Below are 15,136 nucleotides of genomic sequence, written 5' to 3' on the forward strand. Positions count from 1 at the left end.
AGACCCACTCAAAATGCACCAAATAAACAGAGCATTGGCCTTCAGCACTACACTTGCAAGAAGTGCAGCCAGGCCACTCAGGCCATACTCGGTGGGCCAGAGATTGAAGGACGTCAACGAGTTGATGAAGAAGATTGGGGATGAAAAGACAAAGGAGTCGGAGGTCACCATCCGGTACATGCGCAAGATCGGCATGTTTTCCATCTTGGTGGTGCTTGGATCCATCGGCTATGCCAGCACGTTGGGCGAGGAACCCATCATTGAGACGGTGGAGGATGTGAAAGACTTGGGCAAGGATATGCGGAGCATTGTGAGGTAGATGTACATAGTTAATAACACGATTCACGATCCACGACCCAACCCACGATCCACGACCTGCCAAAAGAGTATGGTAGGCCAAATGCAAACCGGGTCCGAGAGCATCCGGTTACACCTGGAGCCGGTGATGGTTGGAAGTGCCACTTCCAGATTCGGCCATTTCCACCCAAACGGGCCAGAAAGCGCCTACAACGGCCATGTATGCAATACGCCACTGTAGTGCCAAGCGGACGCCACGCAAACCGTTTCCAGTGGCCTCTGACTTGGGTCAGTGTCAGTGCTTATCTTCCTGCATGATCGCCCAGCATGGAAAATTCTGGTCGTGCTTACTAAGTGAAAATTTCTACTATAAGACTTGATCGGTTCAGTTTCATCATCCACCAAACACCACCATGTACAGATTCTTGAGATCAGGTGCCGCTCGTCAAGTGCAGAGGGTTGGCCGTCGTTCCTTCAGCAACGGAGGCTCCAGAGCCCAGCAAAACTCAAACAGATACTTACTCTTTGCTGCTGGTGTTGTGCCAGTGTCTTTGGGCTACTTCTTGCTCAACAAGAACAACATCGAGAACGAAGTCCAAGAAAAGCAGCAATACATCCACCCAGCCAGATTGAATAGGGGCAACAAGGACGAGGAAGAGGAAGAAGAAGAAGAAGAAGAACAAGAAGAACAAGAAGAGGAGGAGAGCGCTACCACACAAGACGCTGCAGTCCTCGAACAAGCTCAGGAAGTGGTGGAGGAGGTCCAGGAACACGCTGCCGAGGTTGTTGATGAGGCCATCGAAGCTGCTGAGGAAGCCGTTCCAAAGTCTGAGTCCAGTTCGGAAGAGCCCGAGGCGGAAGCCGGTGCCGATGCCGAAGCCGAAAGCAACCAAAGTGCTGCTTTCAACCCAGAAACTGGTGAAATTAACTGGGACTGCCCATGCCTCGGGGGAATGGCCCACGGACCATGCGGTGAAGAGTTCAAGGAAGCATTTGCTTGTTTCGTGTACTCCGAAAGCGAGCCAAAGGGTATTGACTGTATCAAGAAGTTTGAGAACATGAGAACTTGTTTCAAGCAATACCCCGAGCACTACAAGGAAGAATTGTACGAGGACGACGAGCCAGAAGAGTTGGTTGACACTAACAATGCCCCTGCTGAAGTTGTCGAAGCCGCTGAAGCCGCTGAAGCCAGCGAAGATGCTCAAAAATAGTTGTAAATACATGTAAATAGAAAACTCTATGCAATAGTAATTATTGGTAAAATTGGCCAGACCGGCATGTTATCCTGATGTCAGCACCGGCTTGTAAAAGAAAGTATTGGTAATTCTTATGGGACTAGCATGCACATCCCGATGTCAGCACCGGTTCGACGTCGATGTCGAAGCCTTGTATTCGTGTGGGTGCGTGGGCTCTTCCGTCGTTCACAGCCTCTATGCCTATTTGTGCCACACGAAGGAAAAGCTCTTGGACCAGCTCGAGGGTTTTGGACGACACTTCCTTGAGGTCGGTGTCCCAGTCGACCACGTACTCGTCGACATTGATGGAGGCATTCGCAACCAAAATGTCTCTTATCTCTTCAGCATCCACACATCGCTCCGAGCTGCGATCCAGCTTGTTGCCCACGATCACGACACCAGGACGCTCGACGTGGCAGTGTTCCATGAACCGTTTGAACCAGTCGCGGATGCTCAACACAGACTCGTAGTTGGTGATGTCGTACACAAGCACACACACGTCGGTCCCGCGGTAGAACGCCTGTGATATGGAATTGAATCTCTCCTGGCCTGCGGTGTCCCACACCTGGAGATTGACTTTGGTGGAGCTCTGAGGTCTCGTGTCGTCCGGGACGAGAAGTGCTGCCGAGGGACCTGAGGCTTCCTCTGGCAGCTGCGACGGCACCACCACGGTGGTGGTCAAGTAGTCACCCCCGATGGTGGCCTTGTAGGCGTTGGTGAAAACATGATGCACAAACTGGGACCGTAAACATGTTTTGCCTACTCCCGAGTCGCCTAGGAGGACCACCTTGAGGGTTGGGGTGGGAGTGGGTAGTGTCTGGGAGCCCGTTGTGTCGGCAGCCGGTGCCATTTATGTCAGCGAGTCAATGGTGCCTGCTAAGGAGGGTGGCGACGCGTGGCTGAGAGGTGAAGCCGTGGTGGTGGTGAATAGTCCCAGAGGGCTGACAGAGGAGTGATAACAGACGAGGACTGTATGCAGGACACGAAGGTCAGTGAGAGCAGTAGGGGAATAAGAGGTCAGAGAGGGGATAAACAGAGAAGAAAGACAGGGTTAAAGGAGGGAAAGTAGCCGGTTAGCCTTGTGGGCAGTTTTGGTCAACCGTAGACGTTGAGCCGATTCTGAACAACGGTGAATCTTGTGTCATCCATCCAGAGCTCGTCACGTGACCATTGATCGTTGATGCGACGAGCTAATAATACAGCAACACCGCCCGTCAACACCTCCCTACACACCACCATGAAGATTTACTACATAGGGATCTTGAGAAACTCGGCAGGCAAGACGTTGGAGTTGGCCTCCGCACGTGACTTGTCCCAGTTCTCGTTCTTCGAAAGAACTGGAGTGTCCCAGTTCATGACCTTCTTCTCCGAAACAGTGGCCCAGAGAACTCCCGCTGGCCAGAGACAGTCGATCGAGGAAGGCAACTACGTGGGCCACACCTACGCCAGATCCGAGGGCTTGGCGTGCGTGGTCATCACCGATAAAGAGTACCCAGTGCGTCCAGCATACACCTTGATCAACAAGATCTTGGAAGAATACTTGTCGTTGCACCCCTCGTCCGAGTGGAGCGGGGTGACTGCCACCAGTCCCTCGTTGGCGTTCGACAACTTGGAGCAGTACTTGAAGAAATACCAGGACCCCAGCCAGGCTGACTCCATCATGAAAGTCCAACAAGAATTAGACGAAACCAAGATCGTGTTGCACAAGACCATCGAAAGCGTATTGCAGAGAGGCGAGAAGTTAGACTCGTTGGTCGATAAGTCGGAAGCATTGTCCAGCTCGTCCAGAATGTTCTACAAACAAGCCAAGAAGACGAATTCTTGTTGTGTTCTTATGTAATATGTACATTTATAGGAACTCATGTCAAATAAGTAGCCAAAATTGCTAATGTAGATTTCATGCTAATATACAAACACCTAGTCGCTCAGCAACTAAACATTTGCCTTTTTAACCACATCAAAAGCCTTTAATAATTTTCTTCTGGCCCCCAATGCAACCACGCCGGTGGCTTCCAATTCCTCATTGCTCATCTCTACTAATTGCTTCCAAGGAATATCCTTCAAGTAATCAGTGTACTTGTGCAATCTCAACAACTTCAACCAGGCTGGGATGTTGTTCAACAACTCAATATTGGTGACATCAGCTGGCATCGAGCTGTTCGACGACGAAGCACTGTTAGGAGAATTTATTCCTGATAAATTTTCACGATTACCTCCTAATTCTTGTTCTTTCTTTCCAAGGCCGCTAATTGGCTTGGATTGCGGGGACTTGGGGTTAGTTCTTGGAAGAGGAACGGATGAAGAGTTGACATTTCTGTTGATCGAATCTTCAAAATGTCCTGGACGTCCTCCTTGGTATGTATGTCCGTTTCCGTATGGTCCATAACCATACTTTCTATTAGAGTCCAAAGCAACTCTGGAGTTGATGGTAGCCAAGGCACCAAGTTTCAAGGCGGTGTGGGCAGATAAATCCAAGGATTCATCAGAAGTAGCCTGCTGGGTGCTTCCTTGCTGAGGCTGGCTAGCTTGTTGCGCTTGGTGGCTTGGTTGAGCAGGCTGGTTTTGAGGGTAATGATGACCATGGAGCTGCTGATGCAACGGAGAGTTTGGGTTGGCAGCAGCTTGTTGCAAGAAACTGGTCTTTTCGTACAAATGACTGGTTGGAGATCTTGCTCTTTCAAACTGTTGTTGCAGTTGCAGTTGTTGCGGCTGGGGTTGGGCTTGAGCTTGGGCCAGGGACTGGGGCTGTTGCTGGAACCTGACCGCATTGTTAACCGTGGGATCGGCCGACTTTGGTCTTGGGTTTCTCTGATCAACAAACAAGTGTTGGTTGACAAAGTTATTTTTGAGCTTGGGCTTTGGCTGGTGAAGTTGTGGCTGTGACGAAGCCGTGGCCAGAGGCTCGGAGTGGGCGCTCAAGTTCAAGTTTTCCATGTCTCCGTAGAGCTCGTGGTATGGCGACAAGAACGACTGGGTTTTGGCTTGGTGGGTGGCCAAGTGGCCCTGGAGCTTTGACTTGAACGTCAACAAGATGTCCAACGGCAAGTTGTTGCACAAGTACTCAATCATGGTGAGATTATCCTGAGGATTCAAGTTTTCAATCCAGTTGGTAAATGCTAATAAATCCAGGTAGAAGTTGGTTTGTTGGGGCTGCAACAACAGAGGCTGCTCTTGCTGTTGCTGGCGGTTGAAGTAGTTGGAGAAGTCGTTGACCGACTGGGGACGGTTGGGGATGGACGCCAGTGGAGGCAAGAACCCACCGCCGTTGGTTCCCCCTAACAACGACGATAAGTTGTTGGTTGGAACCGGGTGTTGGATGGGGGACAATGCGTTATCACGAAGGAGCGAGTTTGCCAAGGGCGTGCCAGAGCCGCCAGTGCCCAAGAGGTCGGAAAACCCGTACTTGGAAGCAGAGGGGGCAAGCAAGCTGGCACTGTTGCCAGAGGCAGAGAAACCCGACGATCCCGAAGACCCCGAAGATGCCGAGGCGCCATTGGGAGCTCCAGGAGCTGCGGAAGCCGCAGAGCTGCCAGCGCCACCGCTCGCACCGTGGTCCACGCTCTGTCTGGCGGCGTAGTTTCTCAAGTCCAAGTCCAAGTCGGCAGTCAAGGTTTCAAACTCGTGCTGCAAGTTGTAGCCCACACTCATCTGTCTCTCAGCATGGCCGTGATTCAGCGGAAACGCCTGCTCAGGCTGCTGGGCAGGAGGCTTCTGCATGTGTTGTTCCAATGGAGGTGGTGATAACATGATAGGCCTTTCCCAGGTGTGTTCGTTGTCCATGATGGGTGGGAAGGAAGCACGCACGAAGGATGTCAGTGAGGATGGATGGACGTCGTATGGGTATTCGACGTGGAAGGTGAGCTGGTAAAGGACTAGCGCTAGTCTCAGGAGGAACAACTCAATTTTTAGTGATGGTGGAATATCGCCGCTATGTCCAGGACGGTAGGGAGAGCCACGCGGTGAAAATTTTGTGATGAGCTGGGTGGGGTGGGGGAGGTTACGAGTGGGTGAGTGTTGGAGAGGGACGGCTGGCGGTGGTGCTACGGGCGACTGGAAGTGCTACAGCCGGCTACGACTGGTACGACTGGTACGACTGGTACTGCTGGTACTGCTGGTGCCACCAGCTAACCAATGGTGGACCATCTGCCAATGGCAGTCCCCACCCTAGTTACGTAAGCACCGATTCATCTGCCACTGTCAATGCGATCGGACACTGGAGATCTGTTGCGCCCCAACCGTTACGTAATAGTGACTGTTTTTTGCCCGACATCCGCGACATCTACATCTGGTGTGAACTCTAATATACATACATACATACACAGGTAGGTAGCGTTGAACTAGCCTGCTCAGGACTCCGTCGTAGTGGCGGCGAAAGTAGCCTAAGTAAGAGAAACTGTCGTAGCAGGACGTTAAACGAGTCAGAGACTCGACGTTTATCGGAAGTCCTGACAAAGACACCGTAGAGGACGTTGAAATAAGCCCGATAATTCAAGCGACTCTACAGTAGCTTGGCGTTGAAATCAGTCTGATTTCTGTACTTCTCATACACTCTCCAGCTAGGGAAGGCATCGTTGAGTGAGTCTCCCTTTCGAACTCGTTAGCTTATCCCTTCCAACGTCGTGGCTATTGGGCCCTTCCCAACCAGAACTCCTTGTTCTCCTTAATGATGCCACACGCAAACTTCAACTCAGGCAAGAGCTCGGCAATATTGTTGAACAAGTTCTCAGCAAACGTGTTGATAAAGAAAATCTGCCCCTTGTGAAGCTCGGGTGCCTGCTTCAACACCTGTTCAAACTGCACCGGTACTCTGGTGTAGCTGACGTCCTCCAGTGAAGTGGCACCTAGGTTGATCCGACGCTCCAACGAAGCGACCTCCTCAAACTCACGTCCCAACACCAAGGCCCACTGCGAGGAAACCCTCAAAGGTCTGGCCACGTTGGAAATATCGGCACATTTGATCAAGAGTGAAGAGATCAATTTGACCATCCTGTTATCATGTGGAGCGTCTCCTTTCAACCCGTTCAACTTGTGGATATACTCGAAATGCTCGGCCATATCAGTGGCCAATATACTGGAAACAATAAGGTCCTTTATCAAAAATGGCTCCTCGTTCTCACCCTCGGTGTGAACTTTCAATAAAGAGGGCCAGTTGACAACAAGAATTTTGTTGATGAATACAGATGAATGGAACAGCTCCAAGACGGAACGCTCGTTGAATATGAGCGATGTTGGTGCTTCGTGCTTGATCATGAAAGCGTTTGTAAGACCTGGATGGCCCACATCGTGACCCAAAGCCGCAACCACTATTCCAAGTGTTTGCAAGGGATTCAAGCGGGGAGTGTTTGTAGATGCTAGAGTTGAGTTTGATGAGTTTGATGACGATGATGACGATGCACTAGGCCCTCTGTAGCCAAATAATGGGATTAATTCTTCATTTATATCTAACTTCCGTTCTTCGATATCGATGTAGACCAATTCGTCAGCCTTTGGATTGATTTCAAGTTGCTTAAATGGTGGCAAGCAGTTTAAGCGGATCAAGAAATGGAAGCATGCTTGCATAACGTCCACAGCATGACGGAAATTATGGAAGGGGTTCCCACTTCTATAAGTGTCCCTCACCATGAAAACGAATCCCAATAATTCGTTTGGTGAAGGTACGTGGAAATCCTTCAATGAAGAACAACTGGAAGACTCGATGATCTTCTCCACTTGCTTCAAAGCGTATTGAATCATGATGTAGACACAGTAGACCAAGTCATCGTTTGTCAACTCGTGGGCGGGGAAAGACCAGTGGCCTACCAAGTGGCACAATTTTGATAAATGCTGTGGCGAGTTCTGGGACAATAAGGATCTGAAATCAATTTCCTTGAGGATCAAGTCCTTTAATTGTATGATGTGGTCGGTGCACACGTGTGACTTATTTGCATGGTTGTTCAAAGTGTAGGACATGGTGCAGATGACCTCATTAATGTCAAAACGGGCAGCCTCGTAGGTTTGCTTGAAGAAGTGGAATTCGTTGATTTTGGAATCGCCTGTGCCTGTCCAAGTTTGGATCCGCGAGATTCTGTCTCCGATGAGTTCGTTGACTCTGGTGATGGCATCGTTGAGCTGGGCGACCAAGGCTGGGTCGCTGACTTGTGACGGCTTGATGATGATGGTGTTCAAGTGGCCGAAGAAGTACTTGAGAAGCAACACTTTGGCGTTGAACGACAAGGTTTGCAACAGATCTTGCGATGGGTGCTCTGGCTCGTCTATGATCACCACCAACGGATGGTTGGTGTCTGCCTCGCTGTTGCTGCGGGAGAACAAGTTGGCTATCAACTCAGCAAATGTTGAGAACAGCACAGTGTCGTGATGGACGATACTGTCATACCCGTGAGGAAGGTCCCCCAACGAGATGAGTTCAGCCATGGCAGGATTCGGGGTGAGGTGCTGAAGTGCTGAAGTGGTTACAGCGGCGGAGTAACGACTGTTTGGCGACGGGAATTGGCTCGATAGAAGATCGATGTGAGCGGGTGTGGTGGTGGAGATGCTGCGCGATACGTCAATTACGGTGCACAAATCAAGGCGTCGATGGGGCTTTCAGGCGTGGTAGGCAGTCCAAGACACGTTAACTTTTCCCAGGACCTGGTCGATGGTTATAGTAGATGGATATACACCCTACAGTGTTTATCAAGGTTGGTGCTTCGTGCACATACCATTATCTTACCCGGCCGTTACGAATTGCTTTTTTTTGAACATCCGTGAATTTCTTTTGCAATCCGTCACGTCTTTTCGCTGTGGGTTCCGATTTGGGAGGACCACCTTGGGTGATGCAGGAACTTAGACCCTCAAGTCTGTTGGTCTGACACGATGTTGCAAGTCCACGTGAGGCTGGTGGAGTAGGGCGGGTTAGTCACGTTGTGGCGCACGTGAAGTTGCACGGCCAGAAACGGCAACGACTGTCTGGTGAAGTCGTGGTGATGGTACGGAAGTGGTGGGCCAGTTGATCGTGATCGATCTGGTAAGTCGACGGTGAAGGCCTCGATAGCCAGCCATCGAACATCCATACTTCCACGCTTATCGCTTCGTTGTCCTACACTGTCTACATCGTGTTGCTGGCAACCGCATGCATTGCGTCTATCTTAGCCGGAACCCAAAGTAGAGACTCACAATCACCACAGCCACCGTCAATGAGATGTTCAACTGCTTGAAACGCCGGTTTCGGGTGACTCGCGAGTGCTCGGTGAATCTGTTGTCGATCAACTCGAGAATCTCGAGTTTCTCGAGCATTTCCTGCGACATCACCGTCTTATCGACGTTGATCTTGTCCTTGATGCCGTTGAGTCTGTTCTCCAAGAGCGTCAACTCGCCAAGGAGCTCGTGCAACCGGCCCACGCTGTCGTTGATGTCTGTCCTGTAGCCCGTACGAAGGATCTCGCGGTTGTGAGTGAGTTTTTGGGTAAGCTCCAAGGTGTCTGTGCGGAGCGACGTCAAGTACTGCTTCAACTGGTGGAGGTCCGCCAACGACTGCAGGGGCCCGTCACTGTCGTCCAACGGCGTCTGCGCCAAGTGCACCCCCTCTGCAATTCTGCCTGTGATCTGCACCAACGCCTGCAACAGTGACAGCCCTTCAAACTCGCGTTTTGACAACTCGGCACTGATGTTGTCGATGTTGAGCATGTAGTCGGTGAGCTCTCCGTCGCGCACCATACGCTTACTGCTAGGGTTGTAGGTGAAGCCCCCGTTGCGCAACACCTGGTTGAGCTTGTCGCTGCTGAGGCCCTGCTTCAGGCTGGATGTCCTGGTTTCCTCGCCCACCTGCTCGACAAACCGGAACGTCTGCTCGGCAATGGGGGAATGCATGCTGCTCGGGACGGGTGTCACCCCTGCTGGCGTTACCTGGCCACGTTTCAGGCCCAAATCGGAGCTGGAAACGCCTCCTGTGCTTTCGTTGATGGCGTTGTAGAACTGGTCCACCAACCGCTTGCGATCCACGTCATTGGTGGTTACCACGTACGAGCGGGCGCCAGCGCCGTCCTCGCTGATCTTGGTGGCTATGTTGGGACTTCTCTGTTGCGATTGGAAGCTGAGTGCTCCCCTGTTGGGACTGGCCTTCGCCAAGCCCTCGATCTTGCGCATGAACAAACTGTTGATGTTGGTGCTGGATGACTCCCGCGAGATACCTGATTTTGGCGTCATTCTGGGGGTATCTACTCGGTCACTGTCTGCTAGCGTCTCGTACCGTTGGCTATGTCGGGAAAGCCGTTCATCCGAGGTCATTGGTGCCGAGTCTGGTGATGGAGTCGAGTCTGTTGATATGATCACTGGCACCACTCCCTGACTATTGTCCCAGGGTTCTCGATTCGAGATGTCGCTGTCGTGGGGTGATACTGCCGGCAGGGGGCTTTGTTCCGCGACCCGGGCCTGTTGCTTAGCATCAATCATTATGGTTCCACGTGCAGTTATATGTGGTATTCATCACCAAGAGTTGTCTGGCCAACAGTCGACTCGAGGTTGTCAATAGCGCAGAACCCCGCTGCATGCCTGTCAAATCAGTTACGATCACGAGCTTGGAATCACGTGACATTTGCAATTAGCTTTGCGGAGAAGGTGTTGTAGGTTATTGTCCAATTCAGCATTTACCAAGAGTAGTTAGTGCGTCTGCTTGGTTATCCAATAACTTCCCTAGTAGTTATGTTACTTCTTAGAGATGAGTGTAAATTTTCTTTAGCACAGGCAGAATCATAGTATTTCACCTAAATTCGTGGATTGACCTTGCTTCAATATTCTTCTTCATAACTAAGAGCCAATGTCAATTTCTAGTACTCCTTAGCATAGCAGAACTCAGATTATGAGGTAAAGCTCATTCAGGGAATTGGAGTTTGTTCAAAACAGATGAAAATATTGGACAGAATTGGAACCGTGAGTGGATATTACGGATTAATCGTGTCTACAAATTGGGTGCAACGAAGATAGCAGATGAATTTGGATGGTCGTACGCTCATGTAGTCTTGTGGCCACCAGCTCCCACTACAGGGGAATTGCCGTATTGGGCCACATGGCGGATGTTCCTAACAATGTAGATTAAGCCTTTCTAATTTCAGCTAATTGTTCTGGATCTCGGATAAATTTGACACCAGGGCTGAAGTGGAACTGGAACTGCCACAGTTGGAAAAGTTCAAGCCGCCAGCCCGAGACACTTATTCCTCTACAAATAGGCACATCTCTATTTGACTCATGTCATGCTACACATACTGCTATCACTGCAGCCATTCTACGCGTTGTTCAGTAAATTCTCATGAAGTTATGACTAAATAAATATCTAATAAGTACAAGGATGTTTTATTTACTAGCGGCAGAACCACGTCCACCTGCACCAGCAGCAATCAAATCTAAAGCTTCACGGGATAAAACAATCTGAGGAAGAGTCTTGCCGGACTTGGTTGGTGGTGGCAAGAACAGAATCTCAGCCAAGTATGCAATGTAAATGCCCATTTGTTCCAAGGTAACACCTTTACCAGAACTAACATCCTCACCTGTCCATTCGGAATCTAATTCCAACGACTTGGCAGCATTAGAGTCATCCAATTCGGGCGCCTTGGTGTTCTGAGGCAAGTTGTCCAAAACAAAGTGGAGCAATGGGAACAAGGCCGAGTCCTTGGAATCTTCGACAACGTACTTTTCAAGATTGGTTTTCCAAACTGGGTAATCTTGTGCTTCCACATCATAACCGTAGGCCTTGATGGATGCTAAAAATTCATTGAAGCTGATTCTAGGGTGACCAGTGACGTGTGCAACCGTCAATTCTTGTGCAGGTGGGTGCAAAGCAGTGGCAACAACTACCCTTGCGACATGATCCACAGGCACCATGTTGACGTTGTTAGAAATATCAGGGAACCCTCCGAGTTCGGCACTGCCCTTCAACATTCTCAACAAGAAATCATCGGTGTTGGAAGCACCAGTTTTACTGAAGCCAGTAACATAGCCAGGTCTCGTGATGCATCCTCTCAATCCTCTGGTTCCAGCTTGTCTGATGATGTATTCAGCAGCCCACTTAGATTGACCATAGCCATTTCCTAATCCCTTAGCAGATCCCTGCAAATCGTCAGATTCTGGAATACCTGCCTCACCCTTGGCGATCAACTCATCCGATAAATGGACAAAGTGATCGGTATCAAGAGCAGAGGTGGATGAAACGAAAGAGAAATACTTGGGCTTACCCTCTCCACACATGTTCAAAACATTAATAGTTCCAATCACGTTAGCATCTCTCAATTGAGAGTATGGGTATACCCAATGAACAAATGCACCGTTATGAATGATAACATCGATGGTTTCAGTCAATGTAGTCCATTGTTCATCACCCAATCCAAACTTTGGTGATGCTAAGTCTCCTAAAACGACCTGGATTTGATCCTTCCATTCATCTTGCCAAATGTCATAGGTCAATCCAGCCTTACGCAATCTTTCAAATCCAGCTTCTTCCGAGGATGCTCTAACGTGAGCAAAAATCTTGAAGGATCTACCCTTACGAGCAGTCAATAAATCGCGGATAATGAAGGAACCCAAGAAACCAGTGGCTCCAGTAACAAACACATTGATGGTTTTAGAGTCATCAAGTGATTCCAAGGAAGGATATCTTGATAACAATTGGCTTTCTGACAAATCAGCAGCATCCTTTGCGTAATCGACAACTTTAACAGTTTCTTCAGTCTCCTTTTGATCACCTTTACCATCAGCTAATTGGAAATCATCACCCTTGATGAATGATTCCACTTCTCTGGCAAATGCTTCAACTGTAGGGTTCTTGAAAATCACCCCAAGTGGAATATCCACGACCAATTTCTTTCTTAATTCGAAAATCATTCTGGTAGCCAAGATAGAGTGGCCACCTAAGTCGAAGAAGGAATCATCTTTCGCAATTGAGGCAGGTCTGTTAGGCAAGACTTCCAACCATAAGTCTTTGATTTGCTCTTCGACTTGGGTAAATTTTTCTTCTTCAACATCTGCACCGGATCCATTGTTGGCACTGATAACTTGAGAAACTGCTGCTAATTGAGCAGTATCTGGATATGGCAACTTGGGCTTGTCAACCTTTCCATTAGGGTTCAAAGGCAACTTAACCAATGGGACGATAATAGTTGGGATAGCGTAAGATGCTAACCTCTTCTTCAAATGAGCCTTGATATCCTTGATCAATTCTCTGTAGATGACCAAGCCTTCAACAATAGGGTCATGGACTTCTTCAGAATCCGCAAGCGAAGACTTGAAGGACAACAATTCTGGAGAGTCCTTTGGAACTATGTATGAAATTAATGTTGGTTCTTCAGATTTGTCTCTTCTGACCAAGGTGACATTCTCTCTGACCAAAGGATGTTGAGACATGTGGGTATCGATTTCACCCAATTCGATTCTAAAACCTCTAATCTTAACCTGATCATCGGCTCTACCGCAACATTCAACATTACCATCGGGCAAGTAACGACCCAAATCTCCAGTTCTGTACAACCTATCTCTTGGGCCCAACCAACCGTTTTCTCTCCAGATTTCTCCAGCAGCCGCAGCCTCGTCTTTGGTTACCCAAGTCTGAGGATCCACAAACCAGTTGGTGATAAACTTTTGCTTGTTCAGTTCGGGCAACCCTCTGTATCCTTCAGCCAATCCAGCAGCTCTAACATAAATTTCACCAATTTCACCCACACCGCAGGTTTCAGAGGTGTTGTTTCTGCTGACCACCAATAATTGAACATTGTGCATACCTGTACCTGCTGGCATAACATCCTTGAGGTTCTTCAAATAAGTGGCATCACTCTTGCGACTCTGGATTTCAAAGTAAGAGACGGATCTTTGGGTCTCAGTAGTTCCATACATGTTGACAATGTAGACATTTTCTGCCAAAGTTTGCAATCTCAAACAATCTCTCTTGGTCAAAATATCACCAACAAAGAAAGCATGATGAAGAGATGGAATCAAGGCAGTGGCTTGAGCACTTAATAATTGGCCCATAGCAGGGGTCAAGTGGGTAACTGTAGCTCCATACTCAGCCATCCAGTCGGCCAACTTTCCAGGCGTACCAATATCATCAGCAGTAGGCACTAATAATTGAGCACCCAAGAATAATGGGGTGAACATATCTCTCTGGATTGGATCGTGAGCAATTCCTGACAACATAGTGAACTTATCTTCGGACGACAAGCCAAACTTTTTGGCCATCCATGGGAAATAGTAGGCAAGTGAGTAATGACGGCCCAACACACCCTTTGGAATACCTTCAGAACCAGAGGTGAAAGATAAGGTAGGGTTGGAGTCTGGGCCAACTATAACTCCGGTTGGAGTGTCTTTGGTGCTTTGAAACTTTTCCAAGGAGTCTACCGATTGACCCTCCAAGACACCACCAACTAATACTGCATTGTCGTCGATCTTTAATTGTGGAATTGTGACGGTAACTTGCAATTCCTTCTTGATATAGTCAGTGACCAATTCGTCCAAGACTCCAGCCTTCTCCAAGACAATTAAACCTTGTGGTTTAGCCACTGATAAGTAAATGTTTTGCCTAGCTGGAGGATAAGCTGGGTCAATAACCGAAAAGGTAGCACCGGCTTTGAGGATACCCATGACAGCAATCATCAAATCGACACCACGGTACGAATAAATCATGACGATGTCACCTTTTTTTATACCGCCTTCCTTAAGGTAGTTTCCAACGATGTTGGATGCCTGGTTGATCTGTTGATAGGTGAACGATCTAGTTTTAGAGGAAGGGTCCATGAAAGACTTGGTTTCCACCACACATGTTCTATCTGGGTGTGCCTTGGCGTTCTCCATGAAGATGTCTTGAATGGCACCTCTATAGCCAGACCAGTCCAAATCCAAGGTAGGGTCTGGCAAATGCTTTTCTTGTGAAGGGGTGATCAAGTTCATGGAGGTGATGGGGTCAGTGGGGGTGTTTTGGGTCAAAAACTTAGTGAACTGTTCTGCCAAAATCACAATTCTGTCGTGGGTGTAGAGCAAAGCATTGTAGTAGATTGTGACTGTGGATCCCTTGACGAAAATGGCCAAGTCTCTCACCGAGCCTTCGACGGTGGTGGACAACTGCTGCTTTTCGTGGGCATGTTGATAAGACAATCTGAAGAGACCAGGGGCGGCTGGCAAGTTCTGCTTGTCCTTGATGCGCTCAGACACCTCCGACAACGAGGAGTAGTCAATTTGGCTCAAACCGTTGTTATATTCCTTGGTGACAGCCTCCACCAATTGGGCAAAGGTCATGGTGGCTGTGAGGTTCAATCTGGTGATGAACTCAACCGAGGAGTCCGAGTCGGTGGCTATCACGATATCTTCATCCCCAGTCAATCTGTAGATCAAAGCAGCAAACGTCGACAATCCTAATATGAACGAGTCATCCTGGGGAAGGTTGGGCAAGGTGAACTCATAATTGGCCTCGACTGCCTGGTTGTTGGCAGGCTTGAGGAAATCATGTGGTAACACAGACAAGGTTGGATTATCCAAGTAATTCAACCAGTAGTCGGACATCGTTGATGGAGATGAAAAGTGGTGTGAAATTTAGGCTTGTCCCCGGACTTTAAGCGAACCGGGCCGCTGTGCCCAGCGTGAGTCAGAACGTC

General features: G+C 49.0%; 8 protein-coding genes across 8 annotated transcripts; 3 read left to right on the plus strand and 5 right to left on the minus strand.

Annotated features, from left to right (window-relative positions):
- Positions 1-76: 76 nt before the first annotated feature.
- On the plus strand, positions 77-304 carry CANTADRAFT_34408 (uncharacterized protein; the record flags this gene model as incomplete). The annotated part of the gene is made up of 1 exon (XM_020208585.1): positions 77-304. A coding segment is annotated over one exon (228 nt), but the record flags the coding sequence as incomplete, so codon positions are not given.
- Positions 305-710: 406 nt separating this feature from the next.
- On the plus strand, positions 711-1,418 carry MIA40 (Mia40p; the record flags this gene model as incomplete). Its single annotated transcript, XM_020208485.1, has 2 exons — positions 711-890; positions 1,002-1,418. Coding segments are annotated over 2 exons (597 nt in total), but the record flags the coding sequence as incomplete, so codon positions are not given.
- Positions 1,419-1,674: 256 nt separating this feature from the next.
- YPT7 (Ypt7p) lies at positions 1,675-2,337 on the minus strand (the record flags this gene model as incomplete). The annotated part of the gene is made up of 1 exon (XM_020208862.1): positions 1,675-2,337. A coding segment is annotated over one exon (663 nt), but the record flags the coding sequence as incomplete, so codon positions are not given.
- A 432-nt stretch (positions 2,338-2,769) lies between these two features.
- On the plus strand, positions 2,770-3,372 carry YKT6 (palmitoyltransferase; the record flags this gene model as incomplete). The annotated part of the gene is made up of 1 exon (XM_020209401.1): positions 2,770-3,372. One exon carries the CDS (start codon positions 2,770-2,772, stop codon positions 3,370-3,372), a length of 603 nt encoding a protein of 200 aa, XP_020065944.1.
- A 92-nt stretch (positions 3,373-3,464) lies between these two features.
- CANTADRAFT_88730 (uncharacterized protein) lies at positions 3,465-5,312 on the minus strand (the record flags this gene model as incomplete). Its single annotated transcript, XM_020211487.1, has 2 exons — positions 3,465-5,041; positions 5,081-5,312. 2 exons carry the CDS (start codon positions 5,310-5,312, stop codon positions 3,465-3,467), a joined length of 1,809 nt encoding a protein of 602 aa, XP_020065945.1.
- Positions 5,313-6,155: 843 nt separating this feature from the next.
- Positions 6,156-7,943, minus strand: PDE2 (3',5'-cyclic-nucleotide phosphodiesterase; the record flags this gene model as incomplete). Its single annotated transcript, XM_020206559.1, has 1 exon — positions 6,156-7,943. The coding sequence occupies one exon, from the start codon at positions 7,941-7,943 to the stop codon at positions 6,156-6,158; it is 1,788 nt and encodes a 595-aa protein (XP_020065946.1).
- A 708-nt stretch (positions 7,944-8,651) lies between these two features.
- Positions 8,652-9,959, minus strand: CANTADRAFT_20388 (uncharacterized protein; the record flags this gene model as incomplete). The annotated part of the gene is made up of 1 exon (XM_020206560.1): positions 8,652-9,959. The coding sequence occupies one exon, from the start codon at positions 9,957-9,959 to the stop codon at positions 8,652-8,654; it is 1,308 nt and encodes a 435-aa protein (XP_020065947.1).
- An 897-nt stretch (positions 9,960-10,856) lies between these two features.
- Positions 10,857-15,044, minus strand: LYS2 (L-aminoadipate-semialdehyde dehydrogenase; the record flags this gene model as incomplete). Its single annotated transcript, XM_020209559.1, has 1 exon — positions 10,857-15,044. One exon carries the CDS (start codon positions 15,042-15,044, stop codon positions 10,857-10,859), a length of 4,188 nt encoding a protein of 1,395 aa, XP_020065948.1.
- Between the last annotated feature and the right edge of the window lie 92 nt (positions 15,045-15,136).

This window comes from Suhomyces tanzawaensis (genome assembly GCF_001661415.1).
Source record: "Suhomyces tanzawaensis NRRL Y-17324 unplaced genomic scaffold CANTAscaffold_2, whole genome shotgun sequence".
Lineage (NCBI taxonomy): Eukaryota > Fungi > Ascomycota > Pichiomycetes > Serinales > Debaryomycetaceae > Suhomyces > Suhomyces tanzawaensis.